Below are 27,339 nucleotides of genomic sequence, written 5' to 3'. Positions count from 1 at the left end.
TACATTACTTTATGTATTGCCTTCCTTCTGGGGGCACCTGACATCTGGGGCAAGAAAGACTGAAGAAAATGGCGTCGGCTGGTTCTTTTATACCCCTGTCGCACTGACGTCAGGGAAGAAGCGATGACAACCGACGCCGGACCTAGACTTTGGAATTCGGCTGACCGAGGACCCGCCTGACGGCAGGAGAACCCATCTGTTATGACTGTAGCTGTATTAGCACTCGAACATCTACATTTATGGTAGGTACAAAACTGTACTTTTCTGCTTTATGTCCAAGATTTGTAATTGTATCTAGGTAAGAACCATGTTCTCATTTTAGCACTATTAATTTGCTTCTATTAGAACAATTTTCTTTGGTATAGATCTTGGCTGAAAAGGGTCATTCGCACAAGTAGTCAACAATATAAGAGATAAAAATAAAACAGTATTTAAGAATGCTAACAACTTTGATTTGTTATTTTTTACTAGTGCATTTTGAAATTATTTTCCCCTCTCACAGCTCCAGGAGAAATTCCTTACCCAACGAATCTACAGATGACCGGTATCAACACAAACTTTACTGTCACATGGGACTATGATAACAGAAGTGCAGATAACATCACCTTCACTGTACAGTATATATTGTAAGTTTACTAAGAAGTCACTGGATAGAGTTTTCAGTGTTTTTTTTCTTTTTAATGTCTTGTTTATACCAAGCCATATTCATGAAGGTGTGAAAGGCAAAGCCGCATTGAATATAAGCAGTTTACATGTACTTCACAAGGTCCATGTAGTTTACAGAAAGTTCTGCCAAAAGATACAGTAACCCTTTCTTCTGTGTGTACACTGCAGCTGATGGAACTTGGGGTATGACAACACTCTGTAATGCCACGTAATCAAGTGGAGTAATGCAAATCACATGGTGTGCCTTGCAGAACGAAAGGTGTTTTGGCTGATTTGGTCATCATGTGCATTTGTAGTAACTAGTATTTAACAGGTCTGTTTACAGCTCAGTATCTTGATGTACCTGCTTCAGGTCTCATTTTATATCTCCTAAGCCCAGAACAAGTTTGTATGGGGAGCTCAAGGTAAGCAAAGACACTGCAGTAAGTGAAGCCCTCCGTATCTGAAAGGGAGCGTTACACATTCAGTGTATGATAATGTCCCTTTTTCATTTTTGTTTGTTAGTGGGGGTAAGCTGTTTTAGGCACACGTGTTCCTTCTCGAGGGTGGCCCAGGATTGCCTTGTGTCATACAGCAGGCAAATGGAGACCGAAAAACTAAAGACCCTGGGAGACCCTGGGCTACAGGAAGCAGCTCATTAACAGTTCAGTAACTTTAAATATCTGTATATTCCAGCCCTGATGTGATTTGCCTGAATAATATAATTTGTCCATGTTAGTTTGTGCTCTTAGCAACAAAATGCATCTGTTGAAGACGACTGTGCCTTGTGTCTGAGTTGTGGTAAGCATTTTGCCACATAATGGACGAAAAGGAAAGCTGTTACAGAGCTATTGATGATAAAGTTAATTAGACTAAGGTACACGTGAAATGCACACACAGGTAAGTGCAATAACATGTTTTCATAATGCTAAATTCAAATACATATGGCACACACAACTGTGCTGGATTTGCATACTTCAGGACAGTACCCTGAGATCCTCTTCTTTGCTAGCGGCTGCATGTTACAGAATGAGTTATATTGGGCAGAACTGAGGTACAGCCACAGCCATCCTGTAGACTGGTACTGCTCTCTGTTCCTTTTCCATCAGTGTCCCTGCATGCAGCATAACCAGTGGCAGCTCACATTATGACTGATGATGACATCCTTAGAAGATCTAGCTGTTTTTGTCCTGTATACTTTTCAGGTGCTCTGCACCTTGTGAGGAGCATACCCACAGAATTGGTAACCCAGAGATGATGATAATAGGAACTGTGATGTATGTGATATACCATTGTGTCTATATTGTCTGTCACTGCCTGCATCTGCATGCTACTTTTGTATAGTTGCGGAGATATGCTATGACTGCAGTTTTGGAGGAGTAATTGCATCAGACTGCCTGATATAGGAGGTATCTGATTTTGTGTGCATTGAGCATTATGTCAGAGAAGGACAGTGAAGCTTTCTGGGGTCTTGCGTGACCCAGTCAGATGTTCCTAATGATTAAATGCAAGTAAATAAGTAAATCTTCTGTCGCACACTACCCCCAACACTTTGCGCCACTTGACTGCAGGATCTCAGATTCTGGCTTTGACTTCATCATTCAGATTTCAGTTTTCCTCAGCTGTGCATCCTAGATACTTGAAACCATTAATGTGTTCCACTATTTTCCCTTCTATCTCAGTTTTCATATTTCTTCCTTTTGATGCTGTCAGCTGTCGTTCCTGTATATAGTTTCATCTTGATTGAAGATGATTATGGCGGTTAACTTTTTGTTTTTACTTTCATATGTAGTACATTTTGACCACTGCTATCAGTGCAACCCTTAATGTTCATAATTTTTTTTGTGTTTATAATTAATTTTGTATTTGCATTGTTGTTGTTAATAGTTTTTGTCCTGTATGTTTACCTTTGCTTATGTTTACTGGAGCTCTTTCCCCTTAGGTCTGCACTGAACATCTTTGCTTATGTTTGCTGGGGCTTTTCCCCTCCAGTCTCCACTGAAAATGGGTTTGTTTTCAAACTCAGTTGAACTAACCCAGTTAACAAATGTGATATAAATAAATAAATAAATAAATAAATCTCCTGTGTTTTCAGTTTTGTATTCCAGTCCCATCGTTTGTTGCAGTTCCTGTTCAGCATTTGCTTGCAGTGCCACATCATCTGCATAGTGCTGCTTTGCTGCTCTGCCCCATCTAACCTCTTTGCTGATCTAGTTCATCACCAGTATGGTAAGGAGTAGGCACTGAGCTGATCCTTGATGCACACCCATTTCCACTGGGAACCCTGTCCGAGTCTGAACACTGTTTTTACTTGTGTCATTTACATAGCCTACAATGTTTCATCCAATTTTTCCAGGACTTGAACCACCATAGGACTGTCCAAATCAGATTTCTATAGACTTCGTCATGTGCTTTCCCAGTGTCTGGGAATGCCTAGTTGGACTCTCTCCTTATGTACAACTTATATTCCACTCTGTGTCACTGCAAGCATTCAGTAGGTTATATGTATCCTCATGGCAATTAAAACAGCTCATTTCCAGTCATGTTTTGTTCTTCTCTGCATATTTATTTATTTACATTTGTTTACCGGGAAATTCCAACTAGATGCAGGTCCTTTTTCAGACGATGCCCAGGGGGAAAAGCTCCACATCATGTACATGGTAACTAGAGATACAAAGTTGCAGCAATAATAAACAACATTATAGGTTGTTGGCTTTGATACAATAACAAGATATTGATTATCAACAGTATAGACATTAAATGTTGCAAGTTAAGATAGTTTCTTGTTTATAATATTAGTAACAAAGTTGTCAGACAAGATGTTAAAGTATGTAAAGACAACTAGCTGTTTCTGACTGTGGTTAGTAGTGGCGGTAGTATAGTTGGATTAAGGGTCTAGATGGGGGGTAAGGGTGGGGGTGTTAGTCTGGATTAGAGCAAGGAGAAAGCCAGTGCAAATTTAAGTGGAATTTGAGCGCAGTCTTGAAAAGGCTGCTGGAAGGTAGAGTAGTTATAGAGAGTGGAAGATTGTTCCAAAGTTTAGATATGGTACATGAAATACGGCTTCTCCTGCTGAGTTTTTGGGTTTGATAACAGTGAGTTGATTTTTGTTGCTTAATCTTAGGGGCCTAGTGGGGTGATAGGGTTGGAGAAGGGTTTGAAGGGAAGGAATGTTAAGGGGGTAGTTAATAAGTTTATGAGCGATGGTGAGTTGATTAAAGTGAAGGAGTTATGGGAGTTCTAGCCAGTTTAGTTCTTTAAGGGAGATACAATGATGGCTGCGGTAAGAGGTTCCAGTGGCAAATTTAGCAATTTTTTTGTAACGAGCATCCAGCTTGTGTAGGTCTGTCTGTTTAAGGTTGGTAAGTATGGTGGATGCATAGAGTAGGCTGGAGATTAGCTGTGAATTGGCTGTGGAGATTCTGGCCGCCTTGTTTAGGAATTGGTGGCTTTGATATAATGCACCAAGTTTCTTGTGAACTTTTTTTAATTGTGAGAGATATGTGGGTGCCAAATCTAAGTTTATCATCTATTTCCACACAGAGTAATTTTGTGTGTTCTGATGGAGAGATGATGGTATTGTCTTTGGCAAGAATGTTGAAGTGAGGGGTGTTTTGGGTGGCTTTGGAAGGTTGGGACAGGAGAAGTTTTGTCTTACTTGGGTTGAGTAGGAGCTAAACACTGGATAGCCAGCTTTCTACAGAAGAGAATGATTCCTGTGTGATTTGGTATAGTTCTGGTAGAGTGGGGGCAGAGCAGATGAGAGTAGAGTCATCTGCATATTGTATAAGAGATGCTTGTGTGGTGGCAGTATGTAGGCTGTTAGTGAAAAGTGAGAATAGCAGAGGGCCAAGGATAGACCCTTGGGGAACTCCGAGAGTAACTGGGAGGCAAGGTGATATGTTACCCCCAAGATTACTGATTGCTGGCATCCGTGTAGATAGCTGTGGAACCAGTTGCAGGCTGACTGTGAGAAGGAGAGGTTAGGGAGCGTAGAGAGTAGTAGCTCATGAGATACCATGTCAAAGGCCTTTGCGAGATCTAGAAATACGGCAGTAGAGAAGAGGCCATTGTTTTTGTGATGAAGTATAGTGCTGGTGAAGGAGAGCAGAGTGGAGGTAGTGCTGTGATATGGCCTGAAATCATGTTTGGTTTTGGAGAGGAGATTATTAGCTAGGAGGTAGTTGGAGACCTGGGTATTACATTTTTCAAGTATCTTGGAGAGGGGGAGAGGATAGCAGTGGGGCAGTAATTGGAGAGGTTGGTGGATGTGGTGCCTTTGTGGAGGGGAATGATGTGGGATAGTTTCCATATCGAGGGAACATAGCCTTCTGTTGTGGAACGGTTGATTAGAATTGAAATAAGGCAGGCTGGTGTATCAGCTGCAGTTTTCAAGTATTCAGAGGGGAGGTTGTCAGCTGCGAGTTTGGTGGGTTTAAGTTTTGACAATAGTCTTTTTATGTTGGAGGTAGGTACTGAGGTGAAGAGGAAAAGAGGAGTGGGGGGTTTAGGGTTAGGAGTTGGGGGGGGGCTGTTGGGAAGTGTTTGTTTAGAGATGTTATAGTTTCAGTGAAGTGTTTGTTGAAGGATTCAGCAATACTGCTGGAGGCGGGGGGAATGCACGGCTGGGGGGTATCAACCTTCCCTGGGTGGAGGATAGTGTTTAATAGTGGACCAGAATTGCTTAGGGTTGTGGTTGGTAGAGTGTAGGGTAGATTTATAGTAGAGGGATTTGTCTAATTTTATATGCTTTTTGGCTTTATTGTGCAGTTCAAGGAATGATTGCTTATCAGAGTTATTTTTTGTTAGTCTCCAGTGCTCCCAGGCCTTATCTCTGGATTTCATTAGGGTTCTGGTGGTCTTTTGTAACCATGGGGCATGCCTGGATCTGACTTTGGCATTTCTTACAGGAGCATGGGTGTTTAGGTTGGAGAGGAAGGTGCTGTTGAAGAAGTGGACAGCCCTCATCTAGGTTGAGGTATTTTAGTGGTGACCAGTTAATATTTTTCAGAGAGTAGATGGAGTTGGGGTTGAAGTTGGACTTGTTCCGTAATTGTCTGTGGCTAATGGGCTTCAGACTGTGTGGTGCTGAATTAGGAAAGTGGGGGAGTTGTCACTAAGACGGTCAGGTAAGCAGCCTGCTAGGTAAGAGTGAGGGGCTTTGTTGACTAGGATCCAGTCAAGTAAGGTATAATTGTTAGGGTTTTTGTTGATTCGGGTAGGTGTGGGGATTAAGGTGAATGGTTGGGAGACTGTTATTACAGGATAGCCAGTTGATGTTAAAGTCACCAAGAATGATGGTTTCCTGGGGTAGAGATAGAGTAGCCCAGCTCAGGAGATTTTCTAGGGGTGTAATATTTTTCCCTGGTGGGAAATAGCATCCCATGATATTGATAGATGTTATGTGATCCTATCTCGCCTACATTCTGACTGATGGGCTCGGAGCCGATCCCTCGGCTCCGACTCGGCACGCTTATGCTATAGAGCGAGGCCTCTAATTGGCTGAGCTATCTTTATCCCAGGATGCACCACCACTAATCCCCCAGATCTCGTTTGCCGCTTACAGAGCTTGGACGTTGTCTCAACATTGGCTGGGCTAAGTACTATATTTATAGTCTCTTTTCCTGTCAGTAGTTCACTCATTTCAACCCAAAAGCTGTTTTAACGGCTATTTTTTGTGTACGAGTGTGTTTCTTGTTATTTCATTAAGTTTTACTTAAAATTTCCTGTCAGAGAAGGTTCCGTTTAAGTTAGAGGGGCCTTCCCCTGTACTAACTACCTTTAGTGGTTGTGTGTGGGTCAAGTACCCGTTTGAGTTAGAGGGTCTTGACCCTCCTTGTTTTTTCCCTGTCTCTTTCTGTGAAAAAAAAAAAAAAAAAGTTTTTTTTTCAGTTTAAAATATTCTGAGTTACTTATTTGTACTGTGTCTTACAGTTTACTGTTGTGGTCAGTTTTTTCTTGTACAACTATGTCTAAGGAACATAAACCCTCCGGGTTTAAAAAGTGCACGAGGTGTGGGTTTAAAATGTCTATAACGGACGACCACTCCTCGTGCGTCTATTGTCTTGGTGCCAAACATCTCCAAGAATCGTGCAGTGTATGCCATGCGTTTTCCTCCCGAGTCCTCCAGGAGAGGAAAAACAAATTAATCCTCAAAGGATTAATCAAGCCTTCTTTCGAGGAGGCTTTATCTTCCTCTCCGTCTCCTTCTAAGAAGAGGAAAGCGCCGGCTCCGACCAGTCAGTTGGAACCGACGGCTAAGAAAGCTAAGCAGACTTCTCCATCGGCTCCACGGACTTCGGAGCCGAGGTCGGAACGGTCTGCCTCGATGCCTCCAGCCTCGACCCCTCTGGTTTCGGAGCCGAGGTCTGGGGCATCGAGAGGCAGGTCACCCTCATCGGCTCCACTGATATTGGAGCCGATAAGGGTCATCGGCTCAGACACTTCCCCCTTGGAGCCGAAGTCCTTATCGGCGCCGAGGGAAATTTCCTTGAAGGTTTCCTCGGAGCCGATAATTGTTGAGTCCTTTCGGAGCCGGTCCCGAGCCCCGGGCCGATGGAGAAATCGGTTCGGGCCCGATCGGTATCCTCGAGATCTTCCAGGATGTCTGATTCGGACATCGACAGGGTGCTCCTTCGACTCTTCCAGTCTCCGGTGTTCCAAATGATGGTTTCGGCTCCAGCCCATTTGGCTTCGGAGCCGATGGTCCACTCCCTTACTGTTCTTCCTTACTGTTCTTCCTCCTCCAACAGCTTCGGCACCGTTGGAGCAGGCGTTGGTGGAACCAGTGGAGGTGTTAGGGTCAGGCCCGACCCTTGCTCCGACTCCGGCCCCTGGGTCGGAGTTCAGTGCACGGACTTCTTCCTTCGGCCCTGGGGGGGAGGCTTCGGGATTGATACCTTTGGTCCCAGGTCTCCCTCTTGGTGCGTCGGCGGCGGGAGTACTGTCCACTGTCGTGGCCACGGAGGGGGGACCTTCCCAGGATTCTGGTGGTCCCGCCTTCAGGGCTATGAGGAGTGCTCTAGCCAAATCTTCATTGGCTACCTCCACAGTTTCCCCAGCTCCTTCCCTACATTTGGAGACTGGGTCGTTGGCAGTCCCCCTGTCCGCAGACAGCGGAGCCCCTGGGCCTCAGGTTACCCCCGCCGGGGTTTCTCCCCCTCCTGGAGGTCCTTCTGAAGCCTCTTCGGAAGAACCTCCCAGGAAGAAAACGTGCAAGAGGAAGCACGTTGACTCCCCTGATGAGTCTTTGACATCTGACACCGATCTCGATGATGCAGAGGGGTCCCCCAAGTCGTCCTCGGATGATGTCTCCTTTGCAGACATCCTGGAAGCCCTAAAACAATGAGGCGGCTGGCAGTCCAAACCTCCCTCTGCTTATGAGTCTGTGTTCCTGAAGGCCTTCGGGGCTCAGCCCTCCGCCTCCTGGGTGTCTCTGCCCTTCGACGAGCTCTTGGATTTGATCTGTCGAAGGGCGTGGGAACACCTGGACTCTGTGGAACCGGTGCCCGCTCGTCCAAACAAATTTCTTTCGGCGCCCCCAGATAGAGAGTTCCTTACAAAAGGTGTGGCTGTGGATGCTATGGTGGTGGCATCTGCTACACAGCAGGATGTAGCAGAGGCTTCTACGTCTGTCCATCCTCCTAATAAGGAGTCTAGGAGCATGGATCGGTACGGCAAGCGCACCCTAAGTTCAGCGGCCTTTACCCTGAGGTCTTTGAACTATTTGACGCACTTTACGAGATTCCAGAGGGATCTGATTAAGAAGCTATCCGATACCCTCTTAGGTAACCTGCCTGAGGAGCTAGCCCAGACGGTTGGATCTCAGCTGGCTATGATGTCATCCATTTCAAACTCGTCCATGAGGCTCATTTCGTATGCGGCCGAAGGGGCGAGTAGAGCGGCGGGAACAGGCATTGCTCTACGGAGGCAAGCCTGGCTCCGCCTGTGTCATTTCGCGGAGGCCTTCAAGTCTTCATTACCGGCGCCTTTGATGGGTCCTCCCTGTTTGGGCCCAAGGTGAAAGACACACTTACCCGCTGTGAGCAGGAGGGTAAGACTCTGACTGCCGTAGGGGCACGATTTTCCACTCCCTTTCGACCTTATCCCAAGGTGAAAAGAGGAGGGAAGATGTGGTTCCGGAGATCGCAGAAGTCTTACCCCTCTCAGCAGGAAGGTTCCCCCTCCAGAGGCAGAGGAGGGGGAAATTCATCAGGAAGACGCCGTCCCAGAGGCGGCAGAGGCCCCCGCAACACTGGAGACCGCGAGTCCTTTCGTGGCTCTTCAGCTTTTCATAGTCCCTGAGGGATTGCCCGACTGTGCTGCTCCGGAGCCAGTCGGGGGTCGTTTTTCGAAGCACCTAAAGGCCTGGGAAGGGATCACTCAGGACTGATGGGTGCTTCGAATTATCGCCGGAGGTTACTCCATCCCATTCTGTTGTCCCCCCCCTCAGTCCAAAAGAATCCCGGACCCGCCACCCAGTCAATGGGATACCGCAGCCATAGAAATTTCAAAACTGCTGCAAAAAGGAGCCATCCAACCGGTCCCCAGACCAGATCGGATTAGGGACTTACTCAAGATTCTTTTGGTGCCAAAAGACCGGGGACTTGAGGCCCATTTTGGACCTAAGCAACCTAAACCGTTCAGTCAAGAAGTCCAAGTTCCGAATGGTCACTTTACAAACCATTCTCCCATTATTGGAGAAAGGTGTTTGGATGTGCTCCATAGACCTCAAGGACGCGTATTACCATATCAAGATACATCAAACGTCCAGGAGACACTTGCGCTTCAGCCTAGGAGGCAGTCATTTTCAGTTCCGTGCGCTGCCCTTTGGTCTCACCACAGCCCCAGGGTGTTCACCAAATGCTTGGCAGTAGTGACTGCTCACTTGAGGAGTCTAGGATTCCAGGTGTTTCCGTACCTAGACGACTGGCTTCTAACTGCCACCACCAAGCATCTACTTCTCACGGGCCTGCAAGCCACAACATCACTGGGCAATTCCTCGGAATCACCTTCAATTGGCCAAAGTCTGTGTTACGGCCATCTTAAAGAATAAGATTCATAGGGGCAGAGATAGATTCAAACCAGATGCGGGTCTATCTACCTGCAGACAGAATTCAGATCATACAAAATCAGGTTCGAGCCTTACTCCCCAGGTCCAAAGCCCCAGCCAGAATGGTCATGCAGCTATTGGGATCGATGTCTGCCACAGTTCTGCTGGTTCCCTTGGCAAGGTTACACATGAGAATCCTCCAGTGGCTTCTTTCAACTCAGTGGTCCTTTCAGGAACTCCCTCTCAATCATCTAATATGGATCACAGAATCTTGCAGACGGGACCTTCGCTGGTGGCTAGTGTCCTCCAATTTGGATCAGGGACGACCCTTTGTTCTTCCTCCTCCGGCGGCCACTTTGACCACGGACGCCTCCCAGACGGGGTGGGGGGGGCATTCCCTGGGCAGGTCAGTCCAGGGCAAATGGCACCCGGAAGAAACCTCTCTCCACATCAACATCCTAGAAATGAGGGCAGTACTCCTGTCCCTTCAAGCCCTTCACTATTACCTCCCGCAGGGCGTAATTGCTGTTCAATCAGACAACATGTCAGTTGTCTGGTACCTGAACAAACAGGGAGGGACCAGATCCTAACCTCTTTGCAGAGAAGCGATGAGGGTCTGGGAATGGGCAGTCTCAACCAAACGCTTCCTAGTGGCTACTCACATACCGGGCACATCCAATGTCATAGCCGACAGGTTGAGCAGAACCATCCTCTCTCCTCACGAATGGTCTCTGAACATGACTATTACAAGACAGATTTTCAGCGAATGGGGAGTTCCGTGCTGTGACCTCTTCGCGACTCCTCTGAATCACAGTGCAAAGATTTTTCTCCTAACCCGGCTCCTGGGAAGAGCCCTATGGACGCGTTAGTCCATCCTTGGCCCACCGGCCTGCTTTATGCCTTCCCTCCAGTTCCTCTCCTACCCAGGGTAATTCAGAAGGCATCTCTCTCAGGGAGCAAGATGATCTTAATTGCTCCTTATTGGCCTCGTCAAGTCTGGTTTCCCTATCTTTCGGAAACATGCTCTGGAAGGTCCATGGTTCCTGGACCAGGTCCCAGACCTACTGATTCATCAGTCGGGACTGCTACACCAGTCCCTACACACATTAAAATTGACGGCCTGGCTCCTCCTCTTCCGACCATAGTCAGGAGACATGCACTAGACCCAGATGTAGTGCACATATTGTCTTCAGCCCACAAGTCTGCTACGAAGAAACTGTATTCTAGCAAATGGAAAAGGTTTGCTATCTGGGCTCAACTCCGGGGCCTGGACCCCATTTCTACTCCCGTGGCAGAAGTACTCAAGTTCCTGACCTCTCTTTTCAACTAAGGCTCTTCTGTTTCTACCATCAAGGTACAATTGGCAGCGATTTCTAATTTTCATGAATCCATAGACCCACCCTTAATGAGCAACAGGTTGTGTAAGACCTTCTTGAAAGGTGCTGCTCTATTAAGACCTCCGGTTTCTCATCCTGCACCTCCATGGGATCTCGATATAGTATTATGTGCCTTGACTTCTTCCCCCTTTGAACCGGCAGCTACCTGTGATTTAAAGTTTCTATCATGGAAGACAGCCTTTCTAGTGGCAATTACTTCAGCCAGAAGGGTTTCAGAACTTCAAGCTTTGTCAGTGAAACCCCCGTATTTGGTTTTTCATACAGACAGGGTTTCCCTCAGACCAAATCCTTCTTTTGTTCCTAAAGTCTGTTCTACTTTATGCTTACAACAGTCATTAGAGCTCCCAGTTTTTTTCCCAAAATACTCCAATAAAGCGGAATTTATTTTCCACACATTAGATGTCCACAGGCAGTTACGTTTTTATTTGGATAGGACCAAACAATCAAGGAAGACAGATCAGTTGTTTGTGTCCTTTGCAGAAAACAAATTGGGCAACGCGGTCACAAAGGTCACTATTGCCAAATGGATCAGGGACTGTATTACTCAAGCTTATATTTATTCTAACAAAGAGCTTTCCACCTCTGTCAAGGCTCATTCTACAAGGGCTATGGCTACTTCGGTAGCATTTCATTCTAAGCTTGCTATTAGTGACATTTGTGCTGCGGCTACATGGTCTTCCCCGCACACCTTCATTACTCACTACAAATTAGATGTGGCATCTAGAGGATGAGCTTCATTTGGTTCCACAGTGCTCAGGAGTGTTTTCCAATGAGCCACGCGGGATTTAGGTGCTAGGGACGCTGTCCCATCAGTCAGAATGTAGGCGAGATAGGATCACATAACATCTTTTAGTTATGTACTCACCATAACTTCAGATGTTTGGGATCCATCTCGCCTACATTCGTAATAACCCACCCTCCTTCCCCCTTCCTTGGAGATCAGAGGATATCAGAAGGTCCGAATCCTGTTGTTTCATCCTGAAACATCTAACAATGTTATATAATCAAGCTATGCATGTGTGCATGAATGCGGACAAACAAGATCTGGGGGATTAGTGGTGGTGCATCCTGGGATAAAGATAGCTCAGCCAATTAGAGGCCTCGCTCTATAGCATAAGCGTGCCGAGTCGGAGCCGAGGGATCGGCTCCGAGCCCATCAGTCAGAATGTAGGCGAGATGGATCCCAAACATCTGAAGTTATGGTGAGTACATAACTAAAAGTTTTGTTTGGGTTTAGTTTGAGATTGGCATAAAGGATTTCTTCATTGTTGTGGTGAGTGGCAGATGAGTTCAGGAGTTGAATATTGAGGTGGTGTTTAAATATCAATGCTACACCGGCTCCTTTTTTGGACAATCTGTCTATGCGAAGGATGTTGTACTCAGGTGGAAGTATTTCCTCACTTTTGATGTAAGATTATTTATTTCTCATTCACCTGACCCCAACACATTAATGCAGTGTAATGGGGTTTAATACTTCTTTACTGCCCTGATTTGTGAGTATCCTCTTTTTTTCCTAGTACACTGTTGCTAGAATACTTATTCTCCATTCATTTGGGGTATTCCTTTCTCTTCGTACTTCAGTGAGTACCTGAAGGAGCCATTTCTCTTTCAATATACTCGATTTCTTGATCGTGTCTGCTGTGATTTGATCCGAGTCTGCTGCTCTCTCTCACTTAATTTTCTATAGTGCACTTCATAGTTCCTCTGATGTGGGTACTCCTACTTTTATTACAGGCTGAAGTATAGGAGTTTTGGTGGTGTTTTCTGCATTCAGAAACTTGTAGAAGTATTCCTTCCATTTGGCATTGATGTCTTCTGGACTGGTCAGCTGATTATTGCTGGTATCCCTTATATATGGCATCTGTGGGATATCTTCTTTCTTTATGTTGCCATCATGCAACCTGATACAGCTTCTTTGTGCTGTCTCTGAACCACTTTAGAGAAACCATTAAAGGTTCTATGATACTTTGTTCTTTGCCTTTGTGACTGTGATCCTAGCCATTTTATTAGCCAGCTGGCAATCCTTCTTAAAATGGCCTGTTTTTCATCTCCCAATTTGTCTTGCTTTTCTTCTTTCCATACCTTCATATACTTGTGCATTCCTGCACCAGCTTTCCTTATGTACCATATTTCCACAGCTGACAACCACCAGTCTGCTCTATCATGTTCACACATGCTGTTGTAAGACACTGCCATTCTTCTTCACGTTTGCTCTTCTTTCTGAACTGCTGGAACCATTTATTTCCTTAAACCCTTTTGCTTCTGCTGCAGTCAACTTCTAGGTCTTCAGGTTAGGCTTTGTTGACCTTAGAACATTCTCTGATTACTGCTTGTAACTGATTGTGGCCTGCAGTAGTTTATAGTGGGGCTCTTCTGTTTCAGTAGTGGAGGACTTCTTTGTTAAAGTGTGTCAAACTAATTTTTCTTGATAATGGGTGGGCCTGAATGCTCATATACTTGCTCAGCAGTGTCAGTGGCTTAACAGGTAGTACACTTGCCTTTGGTGCTGTAAGACTAGATGGCTGTGAGTTCTATTCCTTCTAAAGGTGACTGGATTATTGATGCTGCACTCTTGAATGTGCATTTCTAAGGATGCGGCATTAAAGTAAGGTCCCATCTGCCTGTGTTGGTGGTGGCCCAGGTGGAAGTAAAAGTAGTGGAAGTTCCCCAAATGCTCTGTCCAACTTTTCTCTAGGAGTATAAATACCACATCTGGTCTCTCTAAAAATAGACCACTAGCCTAGTAGGACTAACCTTTGCAATCTCTGCTTTGGCTCAGTGCCTTTTCCTTAGTAGGTGTAAGTCTACTTGAGTTGCATACTGTCCAGTTGTGTATGTGATCTTGTGACTGTCTGCCACCTTTAAGCTGTTTGCCAAACAGAAGTCTAGAATGTCCTTTTCTTTGTGGTTCCTGCTGCACCAACCTTCTGGATTTTAGACAGTCCTTGTATATTTTTGTGTCTTGTCCTGATGTGACCATTCAGGATGTCCTTCAAGGATGCATCTGCTGCCACCTTTAAGCTGTTTGCAAAACAGAAGTCTAGAATGTCATTTTCTTTGTGGTTCCTGCTGCACCAACCTTCTGGACTTTAGACAGTCCTTGCATATTTTTGTGTCTTGTCCTGATGTGACCATTCAGGTTATCCACTATCAGTGCAAAATAATTTTGTCTCAGTTTTGTCAAGGAGGTCCTACAACTGCTGCCTGAATGCCCTCTTTTCTTTGTCATCAGAGCCCCAGTCTGGAGCTTAGGTTGAGATCAGGAAAGTTGCTGTCTTCTTACACTGGAGTGTGAGTGCCATTAGCTTGTCAGTATGACATCTCTCACTGTCTGGAGAAGACTCAGTTCCCACACCATTTGCACACCATTTGCAATCTGTCCTGCCCATGAATAGTAGCCTATGCATCCCAGACTAAGAGAATTTGCTTGGCAGTTTGGTCGATTTTACAAACAACTTTCTGGGCAGCTGGAGTTGCATGGTGTGGCATGTTAATGTAGTGGTCTGCAGGTGCAATGGTCTCTGGTTCGAAACATGGGCAAGGTGTTTATTTGGTTCCACCTGTGTCCTTCATTGACAGGTGCTGACTGAGACTTCTTTTTGGGGATAAACTCTTGGCTAGGCTTGTGTGGGCCCCAGAGCTATTAGCCCAATAACCTCCTATGATCTTGCCAGTAGCTTACTGACCCAAGGCTTCTTGGCTTTATGGCAGGCAAACACTAGCCAATAGGGGCATGTTTGTCTCTCACACCATTAGTATGAGTCAGAGTAGGGTGAGTTCTCCACCCATTTAACACTGGCAAATACCAGTACCCCTTTTAACAACATTAGTCGACCTGAGTAATGTTTAGAATCTCAAGTGGCTGTCCCTCTTGCAGCAAACAGCCTGTGATCTGTTCTCTTCTAGAGGATACCACAGGCCACAGCTGATGCCTAAAACAGTTGATCCTCATCCTCATGATTTTTCTCCTTGATAGGTACCACCTAGTGTCAGTGTTGCTGTCCTGACTACATCTATTTAGTGTACTTTCTGTTGGCAAGCCTGTCATGTTCAACTAGAAGGGATGGATTTGAACCTAGTTCCATTTATCTTTAAAGCGGAAACACCCAGCATATTTTTGGATGCGAGAGGAACCCCTCACAGCTACAGGAGAAAATATCTCCACGTAATCCATTACCAGAGGTCAAGACTGAACCTTGGTATCTTTGAAGTAGAGACTTTGACCATTATGCCAAATTATCTTATGTTTCTAAAAATAAATCACTTTAGCCTTACAAGTTTTCTTCAAAACCATATTGGAGTTATCCTCTGGTTTTCTGTTCTTCAGGAAAACTGATGGTAAGGAGAGTGAATATTCAGTGCAGCCAGAGGACAAGGTAGAAGTGCAGTGCAGCAAGGACTCTTGGAGTGGGATCCAGCGACTACTACTTAGGGAGAGAACAGACTGGAAATGATGTAGAAACTGAAGAACAAGAAAGCCTTCTGATGACTTTTCCCTAATTATCTTGCCCGTAGCTTTCCCTGCTAAAAAGGTCAGGTGTGTGTATCTGTAGTTTTCTGCCTCAAGTGCAAGTTTCCTCCATGTGGAATGGTACCACCATGGCTTTCCTAGAGTATTCTAGAATTTTATCACTGCTAAGTGATGGGTTAAAAGGCTCTTTCACAGGTTTTATAAGAATTGTATCAGATCTTTTTTTAGGGTTATGAAGTTTTACTGTAAGAATCACATACTTCATTTTCTCTTAACTCTGATATTTTTTCTTTCTGTCTCTTCCCTTTGTATGTGATTTTTGTTTGCCCTCCTTAATTTCCAGCGTTCCTGTTTCCCTGTAAGAAATTTTCTTAGTTTTATGAAGACGGAAGTGAAAAATTTCTGCTTCTTCCCCATCCTCACTGAACTCTCTGTCTAGCTTGTCTTTATCATCTTTTCCCTCTGTATTCCTACTTCTGTTTTTTTCCTTTTCTTACTGTTTATAGCTTTATTGTACTGTTGCATATACACTAGCACTTGTAGGTTCATAGATAGTTACTAGGCATACAGTCCAAGGAATCTATTGAGGAACCTAAGCTAAATTCCCAATTGTCCAACAACACTGTCTAGTTAGCTCAATGTCACACAATAGGCAGACGAAGGCTAAGGGAATTAAACCCTGTATCAGTAAGTAGCTGTTATCCTCTCTGCTGTCAGACTCAAAGCATACTACCTTGAGGGGATTTGAACCTAGTACCTTTTCACCGATATTATACTTGGCTGTTCACTTAGAAGACTCTTCTTGAACTCATGAAATGGCTTTTGCATAAACTGCTTCCTTCATTATCCTTTTGAGCTACATTGTTGTGTGTCTTCTCCCTGCCTGATGTGTTTTACCTCTGGTCTCTTTTCATAGCTGATTGCATACTTTCATTTATCTGTTTCTAGAAGCTGTTCATTCCTTCTGCTTGTCTTCACTTTCAAATTTGATGCTTACAAACATTGCCAAGCTTAACATAATCTACTTTTCTGTATTCCACGTTTTAGTTTCCTTGTATGCTTATCTTTGACCATGATGACCAAAACCATTGCATGGTTGTTGTAGGGAGAGGCCGTTTTACTTACAGCGGTCATATCTGTTATCTTCACTAAATACATTTTTTTCTAGTTTACCCTTCTTTGCACCTTGATGTACAGACTGAAATAATCACTTTTTAGTACAGTAGTGCCATTATTTCTTTGTTTTTCTTTCTTTTTTTGAATGGAGAAACACAGAAGTCTACTGTGGGGAGATTAAAGCCTCCTGACATAGCAGTGACAGCTTTCTTTTTCCACAACGTTCGTAATTGTTTTACCTGTTCATCCTCCCTTCTTCCTTCATCTTGCCTTTGACTGCCATGTTGACCCCTGTATTGTGCCCTTCAAGGTTCCTCTCAACCCTCCTCTTCCATCTCCTCAAGTAGCTCGCAATTTATTCTATGCATAATGGAGATGGTTATCTTAACTCGGAGAGAGTCACTTTATAGTGAACCATGATCAGAAGAGCCCAGTAAAATGAAACTGAACTATAGCAAAGATTGTTACATGGGGAAATCTACACCCCCTGCTACCTTTGGGAGGTCAAGTACCTCTCATCATTTTCTCATGTTTCTGTCACTCTTGCTGTATAAACTGTACCCTATTAGGTCACTGTCCAGAAAGCTGACACTTTCATACTTAAACTCTTGCCATTATTGGACACCGGAAGAATACTAGGCAGGTAGGTGCTGAAACCATAAGATGCCTGTCCATGTACATCTTTATTTAGACGCAGTTACTTAAGTAGTGCTCACCTCCCAAATTCAGCAGGGCAGTACATGACAGTTCTAATGTAGATTTGTGTATGCCCGTCCAGTCATCATGAACAGTCTTCAAGGTGTCCAAAGCAGTAGTTAATTTGACCTGTGGCAGTGACTTATTCCATAGGCTGTGTGAGCGCACTGAATTAGGAGCCTGTCTTACCAGTGTGCATTCCTAGACCCAGGTATAGGTTCAAGTTCCTAGTTCATGTATTTGCAGAGCCGCTACTTTTGTAAAAAAATAGGAGGTCCAATAGGGCTGTTTTTTTTATGACTGTAAAAACAAGATGCAGGTCACCATGGAGCAGATGGTAGGTTATTGAGTATAAGAAGAGACGGGTTGATTTTTTGGAATAGCGGAGGAATATAAGGCCTTTAATTTCAATAGATCTAGAAAGGGAACATGATCTTCCATCCCTTTCTGTCAGTCATCTCCCTTGTTTTGTTTACCCTTTTTCTTTTCTGTTTCCTGTTTGTAATGTAGTTATTAATGTCATCATCATCAACCCCTTTTTTCTCATTTTCTACATGGAATGAGTTGATGTGTCAACAGTTGCCATCTCTCTCTCGATTCAGTGCAACTCTCCTACCTTCTTTGACATTCTTGCATGACTGCTACAGATCTTTTCTCACACAGTCCATCCCCCTCTTTGTTGGATGCCCTTGTTTCCTCTTGCCTTCCTGTCTGTCCCAAATCATCTTCACCAGATTGTCTTTTACTTTTCTGCACATATGCTTGAACCACCGTAAATTGTTCTGCTTATTGTTTTCTGCAATTGGAGTTCCTTTGGCTTCTTTTCTGATTTCCTCATTTCTTTGTCTTACAGTGTGCATCTTACCACCTGTCTCAGGCACTTGATCAGCATCAGCTCGGACTTCCTGAACTGCTCTGCTTTTACTGCCCAGGTTTCTGTACCATGCAGTAGTACTGGTCACACCATTGTTTTGTGCACCTTACATTTCAGCTTCTTTGGCATTCACCTATCATACTTCCCCCTGACACTCTGTGCCAGTTGGCTGCAGCCCCTCTCATTCTAGTTTTGACCTCCTCATTCAAACTTCCCTTCTCCTTAACCACCCCTCCCAGATACTTGAACCTGTTTCACTGTTTTCCCTTCTACCTCTGTTCTCAGGTTCTTCTGATTTCCCCCATTTTCTGCCATTACAACTGTCTTATCTGTACTCAGTTTCTTCCCATCTGCCTTAAGTTTTGCATTCCATTCCCGTATCTTTTTTTGCTATAGTTCTTGCTAAAGCTTTGTAATGCCACATCGTCTGCCTACAACAACTTTGTTGATCTGTTCCTTCCAACCTGTTTGCTAATATAGTCCATCACCAGTATGAACAGCAGTGGGATTAGCGATGAACACTGATGCAATCCCACTTTCACTGGGATCCCCTCTGTGAGACCAGACACTGTCTGTACATGAGTCGTTTGGTCCTTGTACATAGCCTGCACTAATCCTAGCATTGTGTCTGGGATTTCACATCACGTCTGGACTGCCCAAATCAACTTTCTATGGACCTTATCATATGCTTTCTCCAAGTCTAGGAATGCCCAGTTGGACTCTTTTCTCATCTCTAGTTTCTTCTCAGTTATCTGTCTCACTGCAAACATTGGGTCAGTTGTGCTGCATTCTTATCTGAATCCAAACTGTCCATCTCCCATCTTTCTTCCTAATCTGTGTATTCGTCTGTCAATCACCCTTTCCAGTACTTTCATGCAGTATGATAGGAGTTTGATGCCTCTTTACTGCTCACATTCGTGAATGTCCCCTTTGTTCTTAAACACTGGCACTACTATGCTTATTCTCCAGTCTTCTGGGATACACTTTTCACTCCAGATTGATATGAGTACTCTCAGAAGCCATTTCTTCCCATCTCACCCAACATATTTAGCATATCTGCTGTGACCATCTGAGCTTGCTGCTTTCTCTGACTTTTGTTCTTACTTCCTCTGTGGTGGTTCTTCCTCCTCTTTTATCATAGGCTGTGTCTGGGGCAGTACAACTTCTGTGGGGTCTTTATCATTCAAAGGCTGCTGGAAGTATTCCTTCCATCTGCCTTTGATTGAGCAGGTTATTGCCAGCATCCCTTATGAAGGGGTGTCTACCTTTATCTTTCTGTCTTTACCTTACAACCTGATAGTTTCTTTGTGCTATCTACTGTGTCACTTTCCAGAAGTTGGTAGAGTGCCTCTGATGCCTTGTTTACTGCTGCAATTCCTCTTTGTTAGCCAGCCAGTATTCCTTCCTAGCCTGGTCCATCTTTTCTATCTCCCACTTTTGCCTGCACCTCTCTTTCTTTGTTTTGAAGTCTTCCTGGATTTCTCCATTCCATCACCAGCTTTCTTTTATGTACCTTATTTCCATACCTGGTTTGGCTGCAGATTTGTTCTGTAGTCCTCATACATGCTGTTTTGAGGCGTAGTTATTCTTCAACTCCTCTATTTTTCCTCTTCTTTTTCAGGTGCTAAAACCCTGAGTAATGCCTTGAACTCTTGTGCTTTCTCTCCAATCAACTTCCAGGTCATCAGCCTGGTCTCTCGTGACCTTTGAGACATCTCTGACCATTGCTTGCAGCTGATTGTGGCAACCAGTGGTTTTAGCTGTGAGCCAAATGTTTCACTGGGGATGACTTTGCAATTGCTGATTCTACCAGAGTGCCCTTTGCTTACTAGAAGGAAGTCTACCTGAGTTGCATGTTGGCCACTCTTGTATATGACTGCCTGTCTTTCTGAACCATGTGTTGGCTGCTATCAAACCATTCACTAGATAAAAGTCTAGAATGTCCTCTCCTTTATTCCTGTTGTCCCACCCATGTGACCCAGGCAGTCCTCATATCCTGTTCTGTCTGTCCCAATATGTGCATTCACATCACCCATTATCAACACCACTTCATGTTGTCCTCCTTTATCTAGCAGGTTCTGCAACTGCTGTCCAAATGGACTGTTTTCCTCATTATTGCACCCCTACTGTGGGGCATAGGCTGAGATTATGAATACTCCCTTATTATTAAACTGCAGAACGACTGTCATGAGCCTGACTAATTTTGATGACATCACTCACTGTGTTTTGGAGTCTCTCTCTCTCACTACAATTCCCACACCATTTCTAGCCTGTCCTCCTCCTGAGTAGTAGACTCTGGATCCTTAGTAGTAGACACTGGATCCCAAGCCAGTTGGCTTTCCGGCACTGCCTTCCATCTTGTCTCCTGGATATGTAGGCTGTCTGGCCTTCTCGGTAACATCATGTCATCCACTTCCAAGCTGCATCCTGACAGTGAATGTATATTTGCAATTCTTAATTCAGGTTTGGCAGATTGATTGGTTTCACATCCAGCTTTTGCTCAACAGAGCTATCCCAGGTGTAACCCAAGCTGGACATCAGTTGGCCAGTTGCTTAATAACCCAGGGCTGCTGGGCTTTTATAGTGGGCACTCATTGACCAATAGGGGCACATACACTCCACCCACCATTAGCATGGATCTCTGGCATATGTAAAGAGTAGGCCAAGTCTTCAACCCGCTTATCACTGGTAAATACACATGCTAATTTGGTGACATTAGTCAACATGTAAGAATCACCCAAGAGTCGTAGTTTACACCGTTGAGTAGCTAACCTTGCCATGGTACACAGTCTGTGATCCGTGTTCCCCTGTCTTGAGGATACTGTACCTTGCAGTAGATGCCCAAAGCACTTGGTCTATACAACTCTTCCTCCTATAGGGCACCACATCTAGAGAATATGCTCCATTTTTGGGTGAGTTTGATATGGAAATGCTCTGCATGTTCTCCCTATGTCCTTTCCAAAATATGCTGACTCCATGCAGGCATTAGCCAGAAGTCAGGTTCAATTTGTACCTTGTGCATGAGAGGCAAAGACCTTCACCATTATACCAACTGTTATACCATATATCTCATCACACTGTATTAAATGTTACCCTCTCATTGTGTTCTCTGCCTTCTGCAATGATCCTGTACCTTATTGCATATTGCTTTGTTTACCCAAGTTTTTTGCTGTTTTTTTTTTTGTCCTCTGTCTGCTGTTAACCCACAAACTCTATTTTTGAAAGGTATAAGTATCCTGAAATGCTTTTACATTCTAGATTTAATCAAGGCTGTCCCTATTAAAGAGAGCTGTAATCTGCTAGGAGCATAGTTTCTCTGTTTTCCTTACCTCCTCATAGTCTTTTCTGAGTTCAGACTCCTCCTCATCCTGTTAGAACTTTGTGCAAGTAGCACATGCTAAAAAGACACTGTACACCTCGGGTATTTGTATGATTTTGTCACTTTTCATTCCCTTCTATTTGACTCTTATATGGTCCCATTTGGCAAGTCATCATTGTCCGTTTGTAGTGTAATATGCGTACCTGCTGCCATCTTTGTCAAGCTTTCACATTTCCTGTCTAATACTAGTCCTTTGTATTCTTTCCAGCTCTTACTTGTTACACAGAGATCTTTGAAGTAGGACACATCATAAGTATTTGCTAAAGCATTTCATTTTTGAGATATGTTTATGTAATGCCCTCCAGCTGAAAATGTGTAGTTGGTTAAATATGTCAAGTTAGTAAATTTATTTTCTTTTTACATCTCTCAGCTGCAGTCAGAAAGTTGTGTGGGACAGAGGTGAGGAATTTGTAGTCAGCTGTGCCTTCTTAAACCCAGTATGTCTTTTACCTGACATGCTGACACCATATCATAAGCTGGGGGTACACATGACTGTGAGAGCAGGAATGAGGCAGTATGAAAAATATGCTGAGGCAACGTCCTCTCAAAGGAACTCCCAGCTGTTACTTGCCTCAAAGGGACTTTTTAGAAGGTCACTTGTATAGTGATTACTGTTTTGTTATTCTGGCTGTACCTTCCACAACTACAATTAGTTCTTATTGGGTATATGCATCATACAGCTGTACCTTGCTGTTCTAACTATGCCAATGTATTTTTTGTATCTGTAAGCATGCATAATTTAATAAGAAAAGATTAACTTACAATGTGAATATTGTCTTATCCTTTTGTTTGAGTGCATATATCATACAGTTGTATTTTTAATTACTGTGCTTACATAAAAAATTTTTTTAAACTGTGGACATAAATATTTTAAAAGGGTACATGGTTTTATCTCCAGGCATAAGTATTTTAGTAGGAGGCATGGGTCTTATAGTCGCATGTAAATGTATTTTGTTCGCTTCCAGTGGAGTTGCTGTTTAAAAGGTTAGAGGAGTTAATGTTTGTAACATTTTTGGCACCTTTACATTTTGTATGGCTACAGTGTCTTGAAATAAAATTATACTTGTCTGTAATAGCGTCAATCACAAAAGTGAGGCAATGTGGTTAGTTGTATGTAATTAATCCTCAGATAATGGCAGCATTTTCATTCTGATGACTTCTTTTAAATACAACATATTTCATCCATTAAATGAAATCTACTTTAAAACTAAAATTTCATTTTGTTTGTTAAAACCCACATTTTGTCTTTCAGAGGACATGACAGAGTTTATACGAATGCAAAGAAACTGCAGAAATGGAGAACCATTGAGGCATGCAGAAATCTTACGGAAACAGAATGCAACTTCTGCTGGGTCAGGGAAATCTTCATGGGCATTTATTACCTACGTGTAACAGCTATTAAGAAAGGGGTAGAACCATCATATTCTAAGGTCCTGGAGTTTACTCCAGATAAACACAGTAAGAGTTATTGAATATCTTGATCCTAAATCATTTATCTTTAGTGGTGTGCAGTGCATTAGTTCAGTGCAGAAAACATTCCTGATTAATGCAGTAGTTGTCTTACTGATTTTTTGTTTAAAAAAAAAAAAAAAGTATGGGAATGCTCAGGCTCATCTACCTGCACCATCATAATGGGAAGAGAGACATATTCAGGGTCAGAAAGTCAGAAGAGCTCAGCACATTGTAAAAAAGGTAAATAATACCAAATGCCTCTAGTCTAAATGAGGGCCCTTGGGTATCTGTAGTTCAAGATGTACTGTACTTCATGGCCAAGACCACCAAAGTTGTAAATTGTGCGTAGATGTTAGCTGAACCACATAGCATGGCAACATACAGCAAGCGTAGGAGCTGTTAAACCTTGATAACTGTGTAAGCCAGAGGAAGGGTCAGTGATCAGGTAGAAACTGTGGACTTTACTAACTTATGATGAATGTATCTTGTTTGTATTAAAGATCTTTATGAAGTGGGGTAAAGAAGGTGTGAGGAAAAGAAATCGGAAGGTATTTCCTTAATGTCAGTGGTTTGGCGATACGGTGCTGGTGTAGTTAGAAGGGTCAGAGCTTTGCTTTCCTCTGCAGCATGTTTGTCTTTTTTTTCCACTTTGAGTGCCATCCTGAACATGCCAAGATCAGCTAACAGAAGGACAGCTTGTTTCCTGCATTGTGGTGGAAGGCTAGCAGTTAGAATTGGTGTATATGAAACATGTTTGTGTTCTTGGAACTCTGTGACTTGTCATCTGGCTTTGGAGTGTTATTTTCTCCGTAAAGCAGGATTATTCTAAGACTGTGCGGTAATTCTCTCTGATACACCACAATAAACCTGGCAACCTGCATTTCTATTTTGGTTTGCAACCATTTTAGGCATGCGTAGTGTTTGGAATTTTTCTTTGTTTGTTTGATATTGAATTGAACACTTTAAGTCGGTGTTTTGCATTGTAGTGATGCTGGGCAGCAGTAAAAATCTAATCATGGTGATTTTGAGACTGGCACATACTGTTTGTTTGCTTAATTCTTATATATTTTTGAGTTTTGGCAATGTTTTATATGTAGCTGGATGTGCATTTTTTCTGTAAGAGAACTACTGTTGTGTTTGCACCATTTCTGTTTCTGCAATGAAAGTATGCTTGTTTTCTGTAATTTTAGATAATGGCTTTGCTAGCTAAACTATGAGGCATGGAGATAGTCTGTGTGGATTGTTCCCTTCCTTTTATAGGCCTAGCATTTAGATTTTGATTGTCTTAACTAATTTGGTGTTTGGTGGAACGCTGTGTCCAATCTGGTGGAACGCTGTGACCAGTCTGGTGTCTGGTGGAACGCTGTGACCAGTCTGGTGTTTGAAACACTGTGACGAAGACATTTGCTACTTGAGTGAAGTTTCACAGAACATAGCTATGCAGAACAGCAGCAAGAATCTGTTGGTGGGCTTCAAGCCAGAAACTAGGAGCATCCCATCTGTGTGATTCAGAGACACTTAAATATGGATTCATTATCTGTAGCCAAGAAATCTGGATGGCAGTCCCATGGAACGTGGTGCTGCGTTGGCTTGTCTGGACTATGTGCATGATGTTGCCAACAATATTTTAGCTTCTAACACAGTGAAAAACAAACATAACACCACAATTACTTGTCTTTGGATACACAAACTGAATGTAGTTCTTCATTTACCCATGCTCTGTCCATCTGAAAAATTTAGTAAAAATATATTTCTTTAGAACATGTGCAAAAAGATTCCTGGGTTTCAGTTCATGTGGAAGGGGTGAGTAACCCAATATTAAATGATGGCAACAGCTTTAATTTCATAGGTTAATAGGTAGGTAATAGGCTATTGGCCCAAGGGCCTATGTAAGGCTAGCCAACAAGGTTCCCTGGCTTTCGTCTCCCAAGAAGGTTATTTTCCTGTGCCCCTGTCGAGCAGGGCCACAGAAGTGATCCCTGGGCTGTGACTTTCCTATTTCCAATCTACTCATCAAGATTTTTCTTGAAGAGTGCTAGTGAGGAACTCTGCTTGACATAGATAAGTAGCCTGTTCCAGAGTATGGGAAGTCTCTGGGACAGGAATCTATCCCTCCAGCATGTTCTGTTTATTGTGGTGACAAGGTTTAGGTCTCTATAGCATGTAGCTCAGAGGGATTGGGATTTCTTTAGGTGTAGCATGTCCAACAGCTGTGGGTTAGCTTTATATGTTAGGCAGAGATCACCTCGAAGTAGGCGATATGCTACGGTGTAAAGCTGCAGATTTTTGGGGCGGTCAGCGTAGGGCATATGTTTGAGTCCCGAAATCCTCTTTGTGAGGTATTTTTGCGGTCTTTCCAGCTGTTGAAGATGTCTTGTGAGGTACATTCCAAAAGGGGCATTGTACTTGATAATAGGTCTAATGAGAGCCGAGTAGAGGGCTATAAGGACCTCTTTTTTTTCCTGGATCAGAACCCTTTCATGATGTGGTGTGGCATGTAGAAGTATTTCCTGACTACTGTGGTGATGTGGTTATCAAAGGAGAGACTGCTGTCCACCTGTGTCCCAATGTCTCATCATACCTTCGGCATTGAGTGAACTGCCACCTATATAGTAGTTCATGGGTACAAAGTTTCTACCAAAGGGGATGACAATGCACTTTTTAGTGTGGAGCTTGCGGCCATGGCTCTGACACCAGGCATCAGTCTCAGTGAGGCCCTTGTGTAGGATGTCCACGTCGTTTGGGGACTCAACTATGGCACCTAATTTGCAGTAATCTGCAAACTTCGTCAGCCAGAGGCCCTCTGTGTTAGCCCGTACTTCACAGAAGTAGATCCCAAACAGGAGAGGACCCAAGAATATGACCCCTGTGGTACTCCACTTGTCACAGGTTTGAAGTCAGATTTGGAGTCTGCAACATTTACAGTGTGGGTTCTGTCAGTGAGCCAGATGGCAAGCCATCTTGTGGCTTATGGATTTATACACAGTTTAGTGAGTTTATCTATGATTCCAGAATGGGGGATGGTGTCGAAAGCTTTTGGTGAGGTCAAGATAGGCTGTGTGAACTGCTTTATCCTTGTCTGCCGCTTTGGTGACTGTTTCAGAGAAGTCGATCAGGTTCAGGAGACATGATCTGCCCTTCACAAACCCAAACTGGGTGGGGTCCAGAGTTTGGAGGTTACCAAAGTCCTTGTTTATGAGTCCCATGATCATACGTTCCATGGCCTTGCAAACCAGGCTCGTCAGGCTAATAGGGCGATAGTTCCTGGGGTCCGTGGTGGCTACTCCTTTGTGGAGTGGTATAACTGTTGCTGTGCACCTTTCAGTGGGTACAAAGCCTGTCATGAGGCTATGATTGAACTTGGTGCTTAGGTGGGGGGCCAGTTCATTCAGACGTTCGTGTAGAACGCAGCTTGGGATGTTGTCCGGTCCCATGGATGCTGTGCTCTTTGCTTTGGAGAGTGCAGTTTTTACCTGCTCAGTTGTGATTGCAGGGGCACTGCATTCTTCCGGTATGGATATGGGTCCACTGAACCTATCAGCCAGGATGTTGGTGACATGAGTTGGTTCCATAATTTTCGTGCCATTGTGCTGTAACTCAGAGCAGATCTGGGTATTGCCATTGAGATTCTTGACACAGCTATAGAATGCTTTGTGGTTGTCCTTAGAGTCAGTGGCAATCTTGTTTTCATAGCTAGCTTTGGAAGATTTTATGAGAGATCTCAGCTTCTTACTGAGGCTGACCAGAGAGCTCCTCCACTCATGGGATTTTATTCTCTTTTGCAACAGTTTCTTCTTCTGTTGTAGAGTTTGATTTTATCAGGGGACCACCAGATTAGATTCCTTTTTTTGGAGGGATAGCACGATCTATGCACTCGTGTAAGTGCTTATAGAGTGCATTTGTATAAGATTCGGCAGTCGTAACTGTATTGTTCATCTGCATGAGTGTCGTGAAGTTGGCCACTTCTGTCTTCAGAAGCATGAAGTTGACTTTGGAAAAATATTTTACAGTGGTTTCCTTAATGGGGGGTGGGGGCGGGATGTGGATATCTATGGTGATTAGCTTATGGTCGGATGTGACCAACAAAGAGTTGACTTCAAGTGTGGAACACTAGTCACTCATGTTGGTAATGACTAGGTCTAGGATATTATTGCCCCTGGTGGGGGTGTGGATAAGCTGATCCAGGGCATTGGAGTTTATAAATTCTAGCAAGTATTGAGCGAAAGCATTAGTACATGAGTACCACACTTCCTTTAC

The 27,339-nt window shown here is 43.8% G+C and overlaps 1 protein-coding gene across 1 annotated transcript in view; it reads left to right on the top strand.

Annotated features, from left to right (window-relative positions):
- Nucleotides 1-27,339, top strand: part of LOC122803464 (interferon alpha/beta receptor 1-like) — a 591,175-nt gene that overhangs the window by 364,845 nt on the left and 198,991 nt on the right. The window contains exons 5-6 of the mRNA XM_044073082.1: nt 503-626; nt 22,883-23,088. Of these exons, the coding sequence (XP_043929017.1) occupies nt 503-626; nt 22,883-23,088 (330 nt within the window). The remainder of the gene's footprint in view (nt 1-502; nt 627-22,882; nt 23,089-27,339) is intronic.

The sequence above is a fragment of the Protopterus annectens genome, chromosome 5.part1 (genome assembly GCF_019279795.1).
Source record: "Protopterus annectens isolate FY-2018-M chromosome 5.part1, PAN1.0, whole genome shotgun sequence".
NCBI classification, from domain to species: domain Eukaryota; kingdom Metazoa; phylum Chordata; order Ceratodontiformes; family Protopteridae; genus Protopterus; species Protopterus annectens.
The sequence above is the reverse complement of the archived record's forward strand: the minus strand, read 5'-3'. Positions and strand labels throughout refer to the sequence as shown.